This window comes from Aulostomus chinensis, chromosome 4, assembly GCF_037954235.1.
Source record: "Aulostomus chinensis isolate RoL2024-O1b breed Wild chromosome 4, RoL_Achi_v1.0, whole genome shotgun sequence".
NCBI classification, from domain to species: Eukaryota; Metazoa; Chordata; class Actinopteri; order Syngnathiformes; family Aulostomidae; genus Aulostomus; species Aulostomus chinensis.
The window spans coordinates 18,875,263-18,894,741 of record NC_141323.1 but is presented as its reverse complement, the minus strand read 5'-3'; the positions used below and the strand labels follow the sequence as shown (position 1 = coordinate 18,894,741).

The 19,479-nt window shown below is 41.8% G+C and overlaps 1 protein-coding gene and 1 long non-coding RNA gene across 2 annotated transcripts; one reads left to right on the top strand and one right to left on the bottom strand.

The window, feature by feature from the left end:
* Positions 1-538: 538 nt before the first annotated feature.
* yaf2 (YY1 associated factor 2) lies at positions 539-18,038 on the bottom strand. The gene is made up of 4 exons (XM_086202248.1): positions 17,867-18,038; positions 17,402-17,527; positions 4,210-4,365; positions 539-3,134 (listed from the first exon to the last, which is right to left on the bottom strand). Exons 1-4 carry the CDS (start codon positions 17,890-17,892, stop codon positions 2,882-2,884), a joined length of 561 nt encoding a protein of 186 aa, XP_086058374.1. The 5' UTR covers positions 17,893-18,038; the 3' UTR covers positions 539-2,881.
* Positions 10,931-13,481, top strand: LOC147262932 (uncharacterized). Its single transcript, XR_015112505.1, has 3 exons — positions 10,931-10,976; positions 11,266-11,397; positions 13,358-13,481. It is a non-coding gene; the product is annotated as an uncharacterized LOC147262932 (long non-coding RNA).
* Positions 18,039-19,479: the final 1,441 nt, after the last annotated feature.

Sequence of the window (19,479 nt, the reverse complement as noted above, 5' to 3'; positions counted from 1 at the left end):
TTGCTTGGAAATATACAGTTTTTAGCACTTTTAGCTATCATGCATGCACTACTTTTTATATTTTATCTGTAGACATGATGCTGCAACATTATATGCACAAAACACAGTGTGGAGTGTTATACACCAGTATTGTATTTGGCTTAGACATCAACAATGTATGATTTTAAAAACTCCTCTCCACTTTGACTGGAACGACTGGACCCCCTGTCCCAAGGTAAATCCAATTCAACATGTGAGCCCTCTAGTCTGACGCAAAGTGCAAAAGCCACATACCAACTGTCAAAGTAAATTACAATATTAATTATCTAAAGTGTATATTACAACCACAAAAAGTTTATAAAATTATTCAAGTGTCATATGAACTTCCACATCATCCATTTGAGGCAGTTTGGAGAGCTAACATCGGACACTGGGCTATGGAGAGGCCAATAATGATTAACTTCTTGAAGCACACACTAAAAATTTAACGAACCTGGTTCTTATAATTTTTTTTAATTAATTCCAGGCTTCTCTGCCTGTATAACAGGAAATGGTATTGTTGAATTTCATTTAACTCATAAAACTCTAAGATTATTAGATTGCAAAGTTTTTCGATCTTAAAGGCCCTGACCTGGTAAAAGTTAGAAGTCTTTGAAAAGCTTGAGCTGTGATTTAGCCTTTTTTGTGTCTAAGTAAAAAAGCAACAACAAAAACAACAACAACTGAGTGAAGAATATCAACGATGAGATATGTGCATAAGACGAGTCTTTTTGTGTTTAGATTTTGTTATTTTCTTATACAGACATGTAATAAACAAGTTCACACATTTGAAAACAACTGAGCATGGCAAAGCAAAACAAAATTTACATTTTTAAGTTGTCCCGTTTTTGCCACAACCAAATAACAAATGTCTCTAAACAGTTCTCATGAGCTCACACACCTAGTCCCAGCTAGTGTCGAGAACCCACGAGAATACGTCTGACACAGTAAACAATACTAACAAACATAGCCTGTCCCACATTATACTGAGACCATATATTATCATGCCATGACATTTCTCAGGAATGGTGATAAAATGTTAAATAAAAAGTCTTGACAATAACACCGGTATGATGGATAACACAGCCACGTCAAAACATTGTAGTACAATATTTTAGAAATATCCATTTATCTGTGTAACTCTACAGGTTTTATAAGTTATTGTGTCGTTAGGTTGATCTATAGTTGCTCTGCTGGGAGTTTAGTATACTCTACATCTCCTCCACTTTGCTACATCAAAATGGAGGAATAGAAAGTTTCTCCAGTCCATCGCTTGCACAGCAAATAAATGTGCGTCTCCATAAGTCACAAGTCTTGCTGTTGTTCAAGCACCATGCTGTATCCAAGACTGGGTTCATTGCAGCTGCAGAACAGTACCAGCACCTTCTAGGGTTCCACTGAGCAGGTGTAGACGTATGTGCAGCAGAGAAGGATTAAAAAGGACAAGATACCGGCATCATTTACAACCACAGACCTTAAACTAACCTTCTAACACCTTCCTCAGTCATTGTGCTTTCTTTGAAATCTAAAGCATGTTTACTTTGCGGGCTCTGAGACATTTTTGAAGAATCACGACAGTGTTTGCATTTCATTTTGCCAACAACAACCTTGGGGTATTTTCAAGTTTATCTGTTGCTGCTAAGGTTTAGACTATATCTTACGCATATCTAGAGGGCACATTAAGAGGCTGTTTAATTTTCAAGCCACTTGACATGCAAGTCAGATTTTGGACTCGTTCAGGTCTCCTGAGAAACAACTGCTAGCTTCCATTCGTGTGTACTTGTTTATTTTTACCCTGGATGCTGGACTGGTGGCGTAATAAGTGTTATACAGCAAGTAGAGGAAGCAGCACTATCAAAATTCTGCCTCAGCTTTTTCCCAATGTGTGTTGGCTGTGACTATGTGCACTATTAAAAGGTGATCCATTCTTTTACTTTTCGAATTCCATAAAAGCGGCGGGGCTCGCGGAAATCAGGATCATCGGCAGAATTTAATGGAAGAAAAGGTTGGTTGTTGATAGAAACACAAACCCATGACTTCTGGAGCTACTGCTTTGACAAAGTTTCCCAAAAATTTGTTCCATAGCTGTTGAAAATTTCAGTCTAGACCAAAGTAGATAGATGCACTGATTAACTTACCCATGGCGACCTGAATTGGCACAAGCATAACACAAAAAAAACCACTGGTATTATCCTCTAAAATCATACCTTCTGTTTAACTTTTCCTTTTAATATGATCTATGCTATCATACCTGCTCCATACATAATAGATTAACACCAAACAGTGCCAGCAAGAGCACATTTATGCTGCCGTGTCGAAAAAGTCACTCTTAAATTGTACAGCAGAGTAAACATGAGTAAAAGCTCGGGAGTATCATGAGTAGGAGTTCATCTGAGACTGTCTCAGGTTCATAACAGGTAGGTCAAGTTTCCAGTTGGAGGCTGAAAATCTCACTCTGCCACCCACTGATGACAGAAAAAAATAAGAAACTTGATACAGGTGTATTTGAATGAAAGGAGGATTAAAAAAAACTGAGTGCGCAACCTTCTTCAGATCCTTGGATTAGTCATGGAACAAGGCTTGTATCACATGATATATTAGTGGCAAGCTTTGGAAACTGAGTTGGGCCCAAATGAACATGTAGATTACGGCAATTTCCTGCAAGACAGAGTGAAGGGTGATGTCTATTGCTTCCAAAAAAAGAGTTCCAGAACTCTGTCTTTCAATGGATTAATGTGGACAAATCTGATGGGTTGGCACCTGGAAATATCCGTGAGATAATAAGCTATGCAGCTCAACTAAGGCAGGCTGACCCTCCAGGAGCCCTAGGACCTGCAGACCAGATGTGAGTGTGAACGGTGACTCAGTGGGACTCCCCATTGATTGAGCTTCCTTCTCCTCGGGGTGAAGAAGAGCGGGAGAGCCCCTTCTCTGTGTTTTCTGAGCTGGAGCCGTTCTGGCTGTGGTGGTCAGCAACAGAGGCGGTGCTGGAGGACGATGCAGAGGTGGACGAGGGCTTTGCCTTCTCCTTAAAGTCTGTTATGATGACTGTCAGGTCCCCAACCGTCACCTCCAGGTGCTGGGCGCTGCTCCGGTCAATGTTTTTTAATCTCGGCCTGATGAGCGGGCAGGAGAGGAAAAGTGAGGAGGGGCTGATAAAGTATTTCAAAGAGCCATGTACCTTCCAAACAAGAGCAGAATATCCTTCGAGTTCAATCAATCTCAAGGCAACTTTGTGTATCATTTTAGCTGGAAAAAAAACAGAAAGTGATTCTTGTAGGGGTCTGTACCAACCAGCATGTTCTCTTACTTGTCAAAAGTATCTTTTGTGGCCGGAGCATCTCTGTAGCACCACAATGCTTTATTTATAATGGTATGTTGTGACGGAACTGATTAAAGCTGTGCAGCTCCTGCAAGCACCACCTGTTGATGAATCAATTCCCTCGGCACTCAACTCTGTTAACCTATAGAGTGCTGCAAGGATGTCATTTTGTTAAAAGAAGTTAGCATGAGGTTCATATAATGACAAATGAACGCCGCTTTTATGACTTCTTGAGCATAAATGCCATCACCAGAATTAAAGCTAACTTTATGCTATGAATAAACTCTCAAGTACGAATGCTCGACTTCAGTGTCACCACAACTAGCTTTGTGCTATAACTGAGTTTGGCTTAATGATGTTTGAAGTTCATGACAACGTCTGTAGTCTGTCTGTTTAGCTGCTTGTTAGCAACTACTTCAGAGTTGTTTTTACTGATGCGTTTCATGACATAGAAGAAAAATTTACAATATCTCGACTCGGCGTGAGCCGTGGACTTTACTTGAGGTATATAACTGAAAAACCCATGCAGAAATCCCACTTTGAAACAAGGGAACCAGATGTTCGACAATGTTAACTTTTTGGGCGGATTGAAGGACTGATTCTTGCACCATCCTATCAACTTACACATTCATAGTCCTTCCTGGCAGTGGCTGAAGCACATGATGCTTTTAGTCTGTATCACGGATTTATATTCCTCATATCTGTTGTTGTTGTTTGGTCTGGGCCTCTTCATGTCATCTGGTACCAACGCTGCCACTTAAATGTGACACTGCTTATGCGCTATTCCTGTTTTTAGCTTTAGTCAAGCCAGCTCACTGAAAGACATCCTGGATATGTTGAACTTGCTTCGCAGTTGTCAGCATGTTTACCTCATCTTCTTGTGACTGTTCTTCTTGAGTGTCGGCTCTCTGTCGCCCTTCTCCCTCTCTACTCTCTCCTTCTTTTCCTTCTTGGGCTGCGAGGGTAACACAAACTGCTGGGTTACCTGCTGCTGCGAGACGAGCTGGGAGACGGGACGAGGCTTCCTGATGTAGAGAGGGGAAGTGTGGGTGGGTGGGTGGGTGGGGGTCACACAGACAGATTGGTGGGGAAGAGGGACACAAAAAGGCCGGGGAGAAAAGGAAAGAGTGTGGCAGATTAATGAGAGGGAAAATCATTGTGAACACATGGCTTCATGCTAGTGTACCACTATAATCAAGAGCCAATAATCACTGCCAGTGCTGGTTAGGATGGTGCTCCTGAAATGTTCTTTATACTGGCAGCCAGCAACAACAGAATAAAACCTAGTGTTCAACCATCTGTGATATCTATATACCTGCACAGGCTTGTTTCAGCAGTGACAGGATGAGATCTGTTTGATGCAACAGCATTGCAAAACACACAGAGTATCAGAATACATAACAGGTCAAGCATGCGAGCAGTGTTTCAGCTGGTTGCTTTTCCAAAAGCTTGAGGCTTAAAAAGGAACTTGTGAATTAACCAAAATAATCTGGTTATGCAAAATGTTTTGCAGATTTGATTTCACTTCAACTGCCATTTATTAACTGTTTGAGACTGTGCACCACGTACACAGTTGTGTTATCCGCCCCACATTCCTCTCCAAAAACTGATCAGTGGTCATGCAGAACTAAAACCCACAATGGCTTCCCAACACAAACACTGAGTGTATTTGCTTAAATGTATGGTGGGCTCCCTATGTGGACTTCAGGCCAGTTTCAGACCAAATCATGCACTGCAGCAGTTGTTTGTCAGTGTGGGCATTTTCAGAGGGTCGCAGTGCACACCTAAAAGAGTTCCCCAACCGTCATGACACAAGAAGAAGAAGTAGTAAGATTCTAGACTTCTGACTTGGATCTATTCCTCCGTTTCCTCGCCATTGCTGTTGTGCAGCCTCAACCACAAAGCAAGCAATAAGTTTCTCTTCCATATTGCTTGGGAAATGTCAGAAATCAACAGATTACACCTCAGTAAGATGCTTCTTCTCGTGGATGCCTTTTGTTCTGATCGCCATACGATTGGCCAACGCAGTGTGACGGCAGGTTGAGTTTCGCTGCAAGTTACTTTTGTTCAGCTTTTCTGGGTGCAACAAAAACACAAAATCCTCCTTCAAATGAATAACAGAGCCTCCTTCTTCACCACATGGTGCCTGATTTGATCTGAATTCAGCCTTAGTCCATACACCACCAGCTGCACCTTTATGGATTATTTAGGAGTTATTGTATATTTATGGATGATATGCAAGATTCCGATTCAAACATGACAAATACAACGTGCACTCAGAATTGGGACAGAGAATTTCTGTTTGCATTACAAGTCTGATTGTCAAGTCAGAATGACTCACATTCCCAGGGTCACAAACATGGGGGTGTAACTGGGTCAGCTGTCCCCGAGCCCTGGCCCTCTCTTGCACAGGGAATCATCTTGTCCCCTGGCATGAGCAAGACACTCGGCAGGCCTGCACATTCCTGCACACAATTCCACGAGAATCAACTGTCTCTAAAATGATGGATCATGAAATGAGTCTGGCAACATTTTGCTCTGTATATGTGTGTGTGTGTGTGTGTGTGTGTGTGTGTGTGTGTGTGTGTGTGTGTTGAGGCCAAGTGTGTTGAAAAGGCCATCTGTTGAGAGGGCCTCCACATCTAGTGCCCAACTGTTCACACAAACACACGCAGATATAGTAATAGGTATAAACGCATATAAATCAACAATGCAGATACTTCAACAAAGTTGCTTTATGAATAAATGGGATCAACAGATGCTGCATAAACCGAGGCAGGTGAAGAAGATGACACATGCACACACCGACGCACAAAAGCAGCAGATGAAGCTTGAGGGCATGATGAGAACGGCAGACGAGCACAGTTTGTTCTGTTTATTTCTGAGCCCTGTTGAGCAGACTTGTTTATTATCTGATCTAAAACTTCCCGCTGTAGACAATTCCATCATTCACCCTCCAATTTCACAGATGACCCAAAGGCACCATGTTTCCAGTCACCCTGTCATGTGAGATGTGAGATTTAACCTACAGCTCGCCAAGCATAAAATATGCATTTTATAATATTTCACGATGAATGCTCCTACTGCTCTAAAAGCCCTGCTTGTAACACTTGTAGAAAATTTCGCTACCGTGTAGTCACCTTTCCGTGAACCCTCGGTAAAGCACTGCATTTGCCGAACCCTGGCCTCAAAGTGCATCATGAAAAATGGTCTTTTATACTTGCCTAATGCAATTATAAGGGTGTGACACTGTACCCGACAGTGTACAAATGTACTGTACTCAACAGAATCCATCCGCGAAATGGGTTTGAGCACCTGGCCAAGTGTTCCAGTGCAATGTGCCAACACTTTCCCTGAGCCTTGGATGGCCTATTTAATTCAATTTAGAGGTTTCTAGCTCATTTTTAGGGGGAATCTAGAATAGACACCAGCGCTGCTGGTCTACTGTCTTGTTTTAAGGGCAACGCTGTTGTTTAACAATTCTGGGATGACCTAAATTGGGGCCCAGCTTCAAAGAGTCTCTGACTTATCATTGCCTTCGCAGAGCATGCGGTGATGCTAGCAAGGCTGGAGCGAAATGCAAATGGCTCTCTTGGCCTACATAACTGTCTGATAGGGAGGAGATGCAGAGATCCTGTAATATATCTGTCTTGTCAGCACGACGCTGCGGAACTGTGTTCCCCGCTGAAGCACTTTGCTGCTTTCCTTGACATCTTTTACCTCAATTCTCCTCCTGCAGTAACAAAGCACTCTCTTGTTTCGTGGATTGCCTTTGCTGAGAGACACACACAAAACACAAGATTGTCACACAAGAATAGATTTCCATGCCCTCAGGCCAAATGTTACCAGGTTCCAAAAATAAAAATAAAACAACTGCCCTCTTCATTCACAACTTCCTACTGGTATGTGATAAATGACCGATCTGATTGAATGCAGCACATGAGACAGTCGGGATGTGCGATGAATAGGAAACGTCATTTGAAGTTAATTGTCATCTTTTTTGATTCAGTGCTGAAAGACTGGCTGTGTGGGGGTGGGGGGGACTATAAACATATTTTGTACATTCTATCTTGCTAATGTTTTACAATGAAGTAGGTTTTCACTAATGGAGCCAGCTCAATAACCTGGAGGTGAAAGAGGAGACGGACAACCTAATATTACAGTGACGCTAAGCAGCAGCTCTAAACAGTGCTGCCTCTGTTAACCCAATCAAATGGTTATTATCTTAGCACTTAGGCCTTCGCCACTGGTCTCCATGTAGAAGCTGTGTGTGTGTGTGTGTGTGTGTGCGTGTGTGTGCGTGTGTGTGAGGTGTCTATTGATTCTGAGGGGAATTTCTGTGCCTAATGTAACAGCCTAATCTTTCTGGCATTAATACTGCGTGTAAGAGCTGTTTGAATCGATACTTGCTCCACTCATGCTGTCTATTCTACAGCAGCACACAATGGGACATCAGGACATTACAAGCAGAATGTGAACCCACTGATTTCTATTTCCTGAAATCTGGAACAACAGAGAAAAAAAAAAGATCAAAATCTCCATCTTTAGGCATTCATTACTTGCTCCAATGAGGTTACATGACCTGTTCGCAGGACTACCTATGCAGGATAACCAAGAAACTATGAGGCCAATTTTCACCAAACTTGACAGACAGCTGCGGCATGGGTCAAGGAAGAAAATGTTGGATTTTGGGGCAGCTCTGTTTAATATAGCAAAAAAAAAAAAAAAAAAAAAAGCACATTTTTTGTATTGGGTTTGACTGAGGTCTTTATTTTCAAAGCTCCTATCATAGTCCTTGTCAATGTTGTCTCCTTGGTAGAGGAGACTGGAGTGCTTTCTAGGTTACTGCTTGTGGAAGGACAAAGGACATAGGTGCAAGCAGAAATGAGAGGTTGTCCCAGAGAATAAACATGCATGTTTTCTAAACACTCAACCTCTCCAGCTTTTGCTTTTTAAACCCAAAATTTAACTTGTGCTGTCCTAGTGAGTGCAAGAGCTGGAGAGCACTCGTACACTGTCAGGGGAACTCTAGTTGACCTAGACCCAAATATGTCATAAACACACACGAGTGCACGCACTCACCAGTGCACACACACGCCGTCTATCATCTATCTCACCCCTCTACCCTCGCTCCCTTCTCCTGATGCACCCGCTGACCTCAAACTCGTCTACATCTGGCATGCACTCAAAATCAGAACGCAGCTGATGAACCAGAGCTAGGAGAAAATAAGTCATTCAGTCCTAAATTTTTCACAGTTGGATAGTGACTGTTCATCCATGCTTGTCAAACTGGCCCACCCTGACAGTTATTTCTGAAAGGGTGGACATTCAGGTAAAGGACACCACTGATATGTGACTCAGCAGTTAGCTGGTGTTTGCTTATATATAATAATCGATTACTTATCACTTATCAATTACTTTAAAGGGACTATGTGTAAAAATACGGCCAATTTTCAAATTCATATATAGCCCCTGCTTCAAACAGCGGTATGTTAACATTTTTTAGCAAATTCACTCCTGCGTTGTCAACAACTAACTACCAGCAAGTCCAGAATATGAAATAATTGGAGCAAACATTCAAAACAATTAGGGGCGGTCAAGATAACATTGCTATCTTATAATCTTCATGTGTAAAAGCTACATTTGATGTTATAGCTTGCTAAGATCAGTTTTTAGCAAGACCACAGTGTTTAAAGAGGAAATACAAGACAGCATGGACAAGAACTGGATATTTTGAACTGAGATATCTCTGCATAATAAGACAACTTCAACGTAATTTTGTTTCATCAGATTCTGACAATCAGTTTGAACATCTAAAGTAAAACACTTGCATGTAGTACCTGAAATCGAGTCTTGCTTATTGACTTTTAAAAATTCTACACAGTTCCTTTTTTGAGCTAAGATTAGCCTCCAGTATCATGCTGACGTTTACGTTGTTGTCGATCTTTGCTACAAGAATCTACTTTAAAATCAGTTATTGTACTTTCATTTTGATTTAAAATTAATTTTCCTGACAGAATGCAACAGAGATGATGTGACAGTTTCGATATCACTATGAAGTTCACTCTTAATATTTCATGAAAGGGTCTGAATGTGATCAATGACATTCCCATCGTAAAATCTCACTTATTGTTCTGAGAAACTCATGTATGGATTTCATTCGTAATATTCTTAGATTTATCATAGATACAGATTAAATTCATGAAAAATAAATTCTTAAATCAGGGTGGCATGGTGGTGCAGTGGTTAGCGCGGTCACCTCACAGCATGAAGGTTCCGGGTTCGAGGCCTGCCTCGAGTACGGGGTCTTTCTGTGTGGACTCTCCATGTTCTCCCTGTTCCTGTGTGGGTTCTCTCTGGTACTCCGGCTTCCTCCCACAGTCCAAAGATATCAAGAGGGGACGAGGTTGATTGATACTCTAAATTGACTGTAGGTGTGAATGTGAGTGTGAATGGTTGTCTGTCTGTATGTGTTGGCCCTGTGATGGACTGGTGACCAGTCCAGGGTGAACCCTGCCTCACACCCAAAGGCTGCTTGGATAGGCTCAAGCCCCACCCCACCCCCCCCCCCCCGACCCTTAACAGGATAAGCGGATGGCTGGATGGATGGATGGATGGAAATTCTTAAATCATAAATCATCATCTGCAGGCATCATTTTCAGCGTTTGCTCCTTACAATTTTAAACTGGTGAAAGCAGTCCCATTAAACAGTTTGGATTGCAGGCTAACATTTGCCAAGTACATTGTGTGATGAGCAAACAACCCACAGACCTGCCACTGGATGAATCTTATATCACTTTTCCATGATTATTGTGAGATCATTGTGAAATAGCTTATTTTACGCCCTGCTGGAATTCTCAATTTAAGTGTGGGTGTATGTGTGTCAGACCACTTGTGCGTTTTCTCTCAGTAGGTAGTGGGCTGCTCCTGGGAGCTCCTCCAACCTGATGATTAATGTCTCTCCATGTCTGTACATGCTTGCATCCTGAGTGCGTGCGTGTGTGTGTGTGTGTGTGTGTGTGTGTGTGTGTGTGTGTGTGTGTGTGTGAGAGTGCATACGAGGAAGAGAGACAGATGGCTCTCCATGTCCTGTGGTTTATGACACCTTCGACAATCCGCTAGCCACACTATATACCACATTCTCCTCTTCACACACAGGCCCTCTCCGGCACACACTCGGAGTAGAATGTCATGCATCAGTGTCACTGCAGTAATTACAGGCTTATCACGTAGCCATAATCTTGAGCCATAGTGACGTGATAACAGCAGCTTCATTGTCCCTGGTGTACATTCACTATTTGTATGCAATGTGAGCAGTAAAACCAGTAAGCTGTACAACTGAGGAGATTGTATGACTTGGAGGATGTAACAGGAGATGGGCTTATCAGACATTGATCGGTGCTACTCTGTTTTACAAGCAGGATACCTGTTAATGAGTGCAACTGTGTTACATTTTTGCAGCATTTCATGTGAACATTCATTTTGTTACTGCAAATGTTAGCAACAGTAACTTGATCCAACCCTGGTTACCATTACATTCTTCACGTGTAACTGCTTGAAAAACGAGCCCACTTTTTTTTTTCCTAGGCGAGTTACTGTGGTTTTTTAAGGCAGGAAGACAAGATTTAACAATGAGGTAAGGAAACAAGCTGGATACAATTGTCGATGCATTTTATTCTACTGAGCTGTGTTCAGAAAATGTCACGTGTTTTAAGTTGATCTCTGACCAGCTGCTTACAAATAGATCGAAGCACTGTGAGCAATATGAGGGAGGATGCAACTTTGGTCATTTAAACAGGCATCGTTTGGTAAAATTAGCTTTGAGACATCCTTTTACATGAATCCTCATTGTTTTGTTCCTGAACATATACACAGGGGAACACTTCCCTGTTCTTGAGAACTCAGCCTTTCTTCCCATTCCACAGACTCTGAGGAAAAACATCAGGAAAGGAGGAAGACCTTCCTCCTTTCCTTGCAAGTGATGTCAGGGTTCATATCACTCATCAGAAGAGAGACAGACAGATTGGTGGAGGGAAGACGGAACAAACGCACAGAAGGTGAAAGTAATTAAGATGGCAGATACTGGATTTGCATAAAAAAAACGTGTCGTATCGACATGCATCCATTTTTCCACCCACAGTTTACTGCCAGCTTTGTACAATACAGTTTGAATCGATGTAACCAGGCTTAGAGCCCATAGAATACACCACAAGCACAACCGGCACTTTGATTATCAGCACTTGAACAGTCCATACCCTGGGATGTGTGCATCCTAAGTAAATGCAGGGTTGAGGAAATGTGCTTGTCATGACCTTTCAGACCACATGTCTCTATCTGTACATACGAGTAGACTTTGTCAAAAATGCAAATAAACAGTGTAACATTTCGAGTCAAGGCACTGTATTGTGAGTGATTGTAGGAAGCTCTGGAGTCCCTTGAAGCCTTTACAAAAGTCTTTACTGTGTTAAACTATCAATGTTTTTTTTTTTTTTTGTTGGACTGCATCCAAAATTATAGAACAACACACGTGTAATAGAAATAAAAGCATAGAATAATGACGTCAAAAGAAATACTTGAGGATGTGACATGTACCAGAAGGAGTGAATTAGGAGTGATTCTGTATCAATGTGTGGTTTATTTTAAATGTTCCTTAACATAATACGTAGGATAATAACTAAATAATATGTAAAATAAATAAGTATGTAGTTCACCTACATGTGACATCAACCCAAGCTTCTGACACATCCATGTTACATCACTGTATGATCAAATGTGTTTCTGTAGCCTTGTGGTTGCTGTGTGACAACAACATAGATTTGTAACTGCTGTGGGGAAAAAAATGTAGACATCACATATCAATTCCACCTTCAATCACAACATTTATTTTTAAGATAATGGCTGAAGCATTGTTTTCTATAAAAAATGATTAAGTAAATCAATGATGTTTATTACTGGGCCGCACCACTCTCAGCGTATGGCAGTTCTCTGCGGCTATGTGTCATACAGAGTCAGCCATCCGGCGAGGAGTTAAGTGAAATTGGAGGGATGGACGGAGATTTCTTGATTTTAAAGTGGGATGCGAATTACATGACTGGGGTGTGATACGGATGTGTTGTTGTCTGCTAGTACTGGGTTTTGTGGTGCCACACAAGGGAATCAGCACAATTATTAACACAGCAACCAAACGGGTAATAATATGGGTTCAACCTGACAAATAGGCTCTCCCTGCATGTCTTTAGTAACTAGAAAAACAGTATGATTCTGGAGCTGTAAAAAGAGAAGGCACTAATGCAAAGTGAGGATAAGGTAAATCATTGTATTGCCAAAACTCTACATTACAAGCTTTTTTTTTTTCTTTTTGCCACTTTGAGCACATTTTAAGTCGGCTATGGTGAACAGGTTACCGAACAGTTGCTTAAAATAACCTTCATTCACCGTTGTGTTGAGCCACCTGGTGAGGTTGTTTTTTTTCATCCGTTGGTCAACTCCTGAGAGGAAAATCTTACTACGTTATCGGTGAAATGCTTCCCTGTGTTCACCAGCAAGACGCTAACACTGTCAGTTTTCTGTTCGGTGCTGAACAGGTAGCGTACAGAGGGAGCTCAAATAGCATCTGACGGCAAAAGCCAAAAATGAGAGTGAACCAAAATAGTAAAGTTGCAGTCACACAGCCTGAAAAAAAAAAAAAAAAAGTTCTGAGTTCTGTAAAGCCGAGGGGAGCTGCAGAAGCAGGTGATAATTCTCTGTAGGTTCACAACTACTCGAGCGTCTCTGATGTTATTTGATACTTGGTAAAAATATAGCTGCTTTAAGAATCCAAGTCCTATTTAAATATAAATGTGTCAGGCTGTGGAGGAAAATAAAACATCACCTACTTCCAATCCCCAAACCATGGAAATTAATCTTTTTTTTGGCCAATCTATGTATCTATTGCATTGTGCATTACTATAGTAGGTTAATGCAGCTATTTGAAAAGATAAGCAGATTAAAAACTAAACCCTTTTATTTTTCCTTCAGATTCCAAAGATGAAGTTTCATATAATCACACAGCTCCAGCAGGCTGATCAGTATCTTGTATTCATCATGGAAAAGATGAGTAAATTAATAAAATGAATGCTTTCAGATGACACCGATTAGTTGGGTCCGTTTCTTTTCTGTTATTTATGTTACCGCATAACAATATGATTCATCACTGTCTTGTTTTGTTAACAACCGTACTTTCTGAAACGCCAGATCCCTCTTAATCTGCACAGGAATAATGTTGTGAGCTTTATTTTACTAACAACCACAATTGAGCAAATAGCCCAATTTTCAGTAGCTGCTGTACTGCACCTGCACCATGAGGGTGAGCCTGAATACTGTAAAACAACAGCCAAATGCTGACAGGTTCCCAGTCAGCCAGAAAGGTTTGTGTGCTTGTTTATATGAAGCTGACGAAAACCTGCACATCAGTCTGTCAGCAAAAAGACGCCCTAGGTTAAGTTCAACTGCTGGGGCGAGGGAGGGAGGGAAAGAGAGAGAGAGAGAGCAAACAAGGAGAATGAAGGGATGAAGGTGGTATAAGGGAAAGCAGCACAAAAACAGAGCCAAAGGCAGAGCAAGAACTTAAGAGAACAAGATCAAGCTCGCTGCTCTGACCTGTGGAAATCTAAAGCTGTCAAACAAGCTCCTGAAGACACACGGGGCATGCGCACAGCTAGTGTTTCCCTAGTGGGCTTGACTTGTCAGAGTTGGCTCGGTGAACAGATGCAGGTGGTGTGGGCTCAACACCAGAGAAGGTCACACTCACTGCTCTCTTAGAAACATTCAGATACGGACGGTGTCTGTCAGCTGCAGCAGCACCATGTCACACTTCTCTAAGCTTGTATTCGAAAGACTAGGCGGCACCCTGAAAATATTTCTGATCTTTCATTTTGTCCGTTTAAAGGTGACACTTTAATCCAGGACACGTCATAATGGGTGCACTGGGGGACATAAAGTGTCTTGCTCAAGGACACTCTTGACTGGATTTTTAAACCGAGGTAGGAATGCGACCTGTGACCTTGCACTTCTCCAACAGCCCGTCTACGCACCGTGACTTTAATCAGTAGATTTCATGAGGCTGAGCCCAAAGAGTCAGCCTTTCCACTGACAAACGTAATTAAATATTGTTAGCTAATTTACTCACTTTTATCGGGTTTGTCTCCAAAGAGGATCTTTTTTTCTATGTGCAGGGGATAAAGGCAACGTACACAAACTGCAAAATGTTACTTTTATAAAAAGAAAACCTGACGCTATCCAGAGAGCTATGCAGTGACTTGTTTATCAACTCGCATGTAGTGATGTAACATTATCCAATTTCACAGCGTGACATGATATATGTCAATATCATTGTCTACTATATTTCATAACATTAAACCCACACCTTTTAATTAATTATGCTGAGGCTCATTTAACTTTGAAGAAAAAGATTGCTTTATTGAACTGAAACTAACTGGAGACCATTATCAAAATAACCCCGATTGCTTTATTTGTAAAAGTCTTGTCTCTGCCATTTCAGCAAATAAATGAAATCGGCCTACTTATATTTATCATTTCTTAACTGAGCGGGAGATAAAAATGTAATGGCGCTCTGTAGCCGGAGAGTATATTTTGCATTCTAGATCCAAAAAAAAAAAAGAAAAAAGAAAAAAGCAGAGCTTAGGGTTGCAGTCGTGGGCATTCTTACATTGCGCTACGCCATGTTGTTGTAGGCATGACATTACAAGAAAAGGCTTCTGGTTGATAGCTGTGTTAGTTTGATATTGTATCAAAACACTCGCTACCATTCATGAAAAGCACAAATTTGGTCTTTCACAATATTGGACTTTTTAAGCATTCAGTTTACTTTTGCAGAAAATGAGCAAAGCCTGATGGCACTCCTTGCTCTCTTGCCTGTACATCCTGTAACTGTAGGAATAAAGTGAAGGGTAAAGAGAAAAAAAAGTACTTTGATGTTTAAGAACAAATTTGTTCAGATTTCATGAATAGATGAAAGGCTCATTTATGTCTTGAAATAATGTAGAGACAAAATGGCAAACAGCATGCCCCCCCCCCCCCCCCCCCCAACGACATCATAATGTAGCGGCTCTAGGTTTGGACTAATCTTTTCAAATTTGACGAATTTACTGCGCTTGTCTCAAAACTGTTGGCAGAATTAGCATAACTTCAGCCAGTCCCCTCTGCCATGATCAATCTGTCTTTATCTTTCATTTCTCCCCTCCGATAAGCAAGTGCACTCCTGCTGATGTATCCCTGTCTTCTGTCACAGCCTCAACAACATGTCAGCTGGCAGCTTTGAGCCCCGGCAGTCGATCATCTCTCCACCTCAGAGGGATCTCGGCAGCGAGATCTGCTAAACCCCTGCGTCATTAAACATCCATAGCTCAGTAAACTCTCTCTCTCCTGAAACAGTTTCCTTCCTTGTCCTAAAATGTCACCTCTACTACTTCACAAATATTTTTTAGAAAGTGACATTTCTATGTAATTAGTTAGCTTGTGATCTCAAGTTTCCTAGAACACACCCTGGCTGCTGTGGGTGTCCAGCATGCGACCTTCAGTTTGTGGGACACCTCTTGTCTGCCTGTGTTTTATTTATGACTTCGCAGTAATGGCTCAGCCATATTGGTTTAGTAACCAGCCAAGTAAATTTCCTCTGTCCTACATTGATATTCTGCATGTTGTTTGCCCTTTAGCACCTCTGTCTTGCTTGCAGAGAAATCCACTTGTCTGTTTTTGTTGGGTCATTAACGGCTGCGACCACCTGTGTGTTGCTGCAGTGTTTGTGTTTGTGTGTAGCCTGCCGCTGCCGCTGGAAGAGCATGACAACTTCTGCAGCATTGCAGTTGAGAGGACGGCAGGTTATTAACAATGAATAAGATGTCCCCGTGGACTAAATTCTTATGGGTGTAGTGAGAAAGTGTGGGTCCTGGTGTCCTTGCCAAGTTCCCCCGTGAAATGCCCAGATGGAGAAGAGAAAGGACGTCACAGCTCTTGGTGGTGTGAAGATTCAGACAGGTTTTTGGCAAAAGCTGCAGGAGGCGTGTTTCTATGGGAGCACACAATCTGCACAGTTAACCGCAATAAACTGGATCCTGTGACAACCGCTACTCTTTGTTTGTGTGAGGAGAAACATTTGAGTGTGTGCATTATGAATGTGTGTCTGTGTACAACTCTGCGTTCAGTCGTGTGTAAAATTTGCATGTTGAGTGCATCTGTACGTGTGTGTGTGTGTGTTTCTCTGATGACAGCAGGCTGATTAAGCTGTTGCATAGTAATGAGCTATGGCTGTCTGTCTGGCAGCTGCTGTGACAACTAGCCCTCCCACCCACACACACACACACACACACACACACACTAGAAACCACCACATTTCTGAGAGGTCATCGAAAGCTGACAACTGCATGTTGTAGGTGGGTGAAGTTGTGTGAATGCAGAGGATGATAACAGGGTGATGCACCGAAGGGGGGAGTGTAACAACAAAATGCGCCCTTTCCCAAATCTGGAGCTGACAGCTACACTTCCTCTCCTAGAGGCTTTGTTGTGTTTTCATCCCGCTACTGACTGTCACGCAGGAATAACAGTCATTTCCTGGCTCAAATATCTGGACAAATATCAGCCACAGCACAGGGGGCACACAGTTTGTGTGTTTGTATGTGTGGGTCTGTGTGTGTGTGTGTGTACCCCGTCTCACAGATTTCTCCAGGGCAACAAAATGGGTGTGTGTGCTTCTGAGCAAGCCATCACTTTTACTCACCTCATACAAACACACTGCACTGTTTAAAAGATATAAATGTAAACAATCGCCTGCTAGAAAATAAGTAATGTTATGTTTACTAGCTCATTACATAATCCAAAATCTGATTAATATATGAGTTACAATCATTGTTTCATGGTAAAAAACAGATTAATAAATAAATAAAAAAGACAAATTGCTAAAAGGGGTGGGGGTTGTAGGCGAACCATCATTTCCTGAGGAACCCCCTTTGGGACACGCTTACGTAAAAATAAATAAACAAACAAACAATATAACCATCGTCTTACCTTGTTGATGTCCCTTTCCTGACATCACACATCATGCACTTAAAAGCCTCCGCCGTGTTCTTGTACGTGCACACGCTGCAGTCCCAAAACCCCTCGTCGGAGGAGGGCTTCGGTTGACGCTTCGGCCTTGAAACAATAAATTAAAAAAGCACACATAGAGAGAAAAAAAGAATTTAAAAATGGTGGGAGGGAGGAAGAATGGGGGCGAGAGAGGTGACAGAGTTCAGTTCGCTTCTACGCAGGATATCGATGGCAAACATCTGGGGTTTAGGAAATCATCTGCACGCGCACTGTGATCCAACACTGATGAGGGTTTAACACCCGCGCGCGCACAGCCGCACGCGCCCTGAGAGGGAGAGACCGTGGAGAAAACCATTTTCTCCCCCCTCCCCTCCTCCAGTGCGCTCACTAACGTCTGCTCCCTCATCGCCGCGGATAACTAGCACGCTTCAGATCGGTTATTACCTTGTGGGACTCCTCTTGTCGCCCATGCCAGACCAGGGTTTCTCTGGAGGTGCCGAGACGAGCAGAAGTCCGGGTATTTCCAATATTCTCCGCGAAAGAAGCGATGCGCCAGTGCCGCTCGGCTCCCAGCTGTCGTGGAAACTCCGCTTGGGAAACGGTCACGTGACTCGGCTCGGCCAAACAGAGGCTGGGTTACTTCCCGAGGCTGACATTCCTCTTGATGAATCTCTACCGCCTTCATGTGCCCTCTGTAAACGCCCGCTTCTGCACATTCAAAGTGTCAAATATTCAACCCTTTGTGGGATAATGACAAACCTGACATGACAGTACGTTCAACGACTGCAACGCGCCAAGCAGAAAATAAACACGGCTTTATTAAACAAACGATTTCGCACGTTGGTCGGTAAACGTCATGTATGTGCGCGTGTGCGCGCGCGCGTGTGCGTGCGTGTGTTTAAACCACAGCGAATCATGACCATAAAACACAGTGTTAATCATGACAGTGATTGCGTGCACATGGACAAACTGTGAGAATGAATGGACTTCATGGAGAAGTAGGATCCCTTTAAATATTTCAATCTGATTTGGGGTAATCAAGACCATCTGAATATGCAGTTGAACGCTGTTGTGCTGTTTAGCAAAGTTTATATTTCTTCTTTACAAAAAGTCATTGTCTGTATTAAACATTATTATATGCAGAAATGATTGTTTTACAGGGTTAGTAAACAGAGATATAGAAACGTCTGTCAGTATTTAATAGTGATATTGTAACTACTAGTCACTATTAAAATCTTTCTATCACTATTAATCATTACAGCTTACCTTACTTATACATTTTTCCTGCTATATTATTATTTCTTATTATTATTATTACTGTAAAAAGAAATCTTGTATCCAGCTTTTCATGATGTGAAATGACAAATACTTGTATATAAGTGTATATTAAATGGTGGAAAATAGCAATTGGCTTTTTGACGATTTTAACTTGGTTGTTTTGCAGCACAGTTTAAGGCTTCACCACCTTTCTGTTCGTCCTCCTTTGCATTATCTTTTGTTTTTCCGACAGCATTTGAATGCAACGAAAGGCACAGAAGCTAACGTCGCTATTGGTCTCGCTGACATTACCTAGGTATCCTTTCATATTCGTGAATCTATGTTTCGCAGGTTACGGGAATGCTAAAGCAGTTCATACCACAGGCGTAGAAAACATAGGGGAATCCCTCGCTTTACTTGCTGCTGACGTAAGCGGGCATCAAAAACACAGTCCCAAACGAGCAGGCGGAAGCAACCAGGGATCCCCAAACCTTTCCCTTTCTAGTTGCTACAACCTGCTCGAGCAGCAGCATCTTCCAAACATGCGATTTTCTTAAAGCTTGACACCACTGTTACAGTATAGTGACTGTTGGATGATTTAATTTCACCGAAACCACAGGAATGCAAGATATTGGGATTTTTATTTTTTTTTTAATGTGTGGCTGGTTTGACCAAAATCCGATATTATTTTTTGTAAAAACAAGGTTAAGATGTTAACTTTCCTATATATATATATATATATATATATATATATATATATATATATATATATATATATATATATATATATATATATACCT

What these genes read in the sequence shown, in the direction of transcription:
- yaf2 (XM_086202248.1), bottom strand. Translation starts at nt 17,892, where the DNA reads ATGGGCGACAAGAGGAGTCCCACAAG. An exon ending in AGGAAAGGGACATCAACAAG is followed by an intron (nt 4,366 to 17,401) that starts GTAAGACGATGG and finishes TCTCTACATCAG; the next exon opens with GAAGCCTCGTCCCGTCTCCC. An exon ending in AACAGTCACAAGAAGATGAG is followed by an intron (nt 3,135 to 4,209) that starts GTAAACATGCTG and finishes CCCGCTCATCAG; the next exon opens with GCCGAGATTAAAAAACATTG.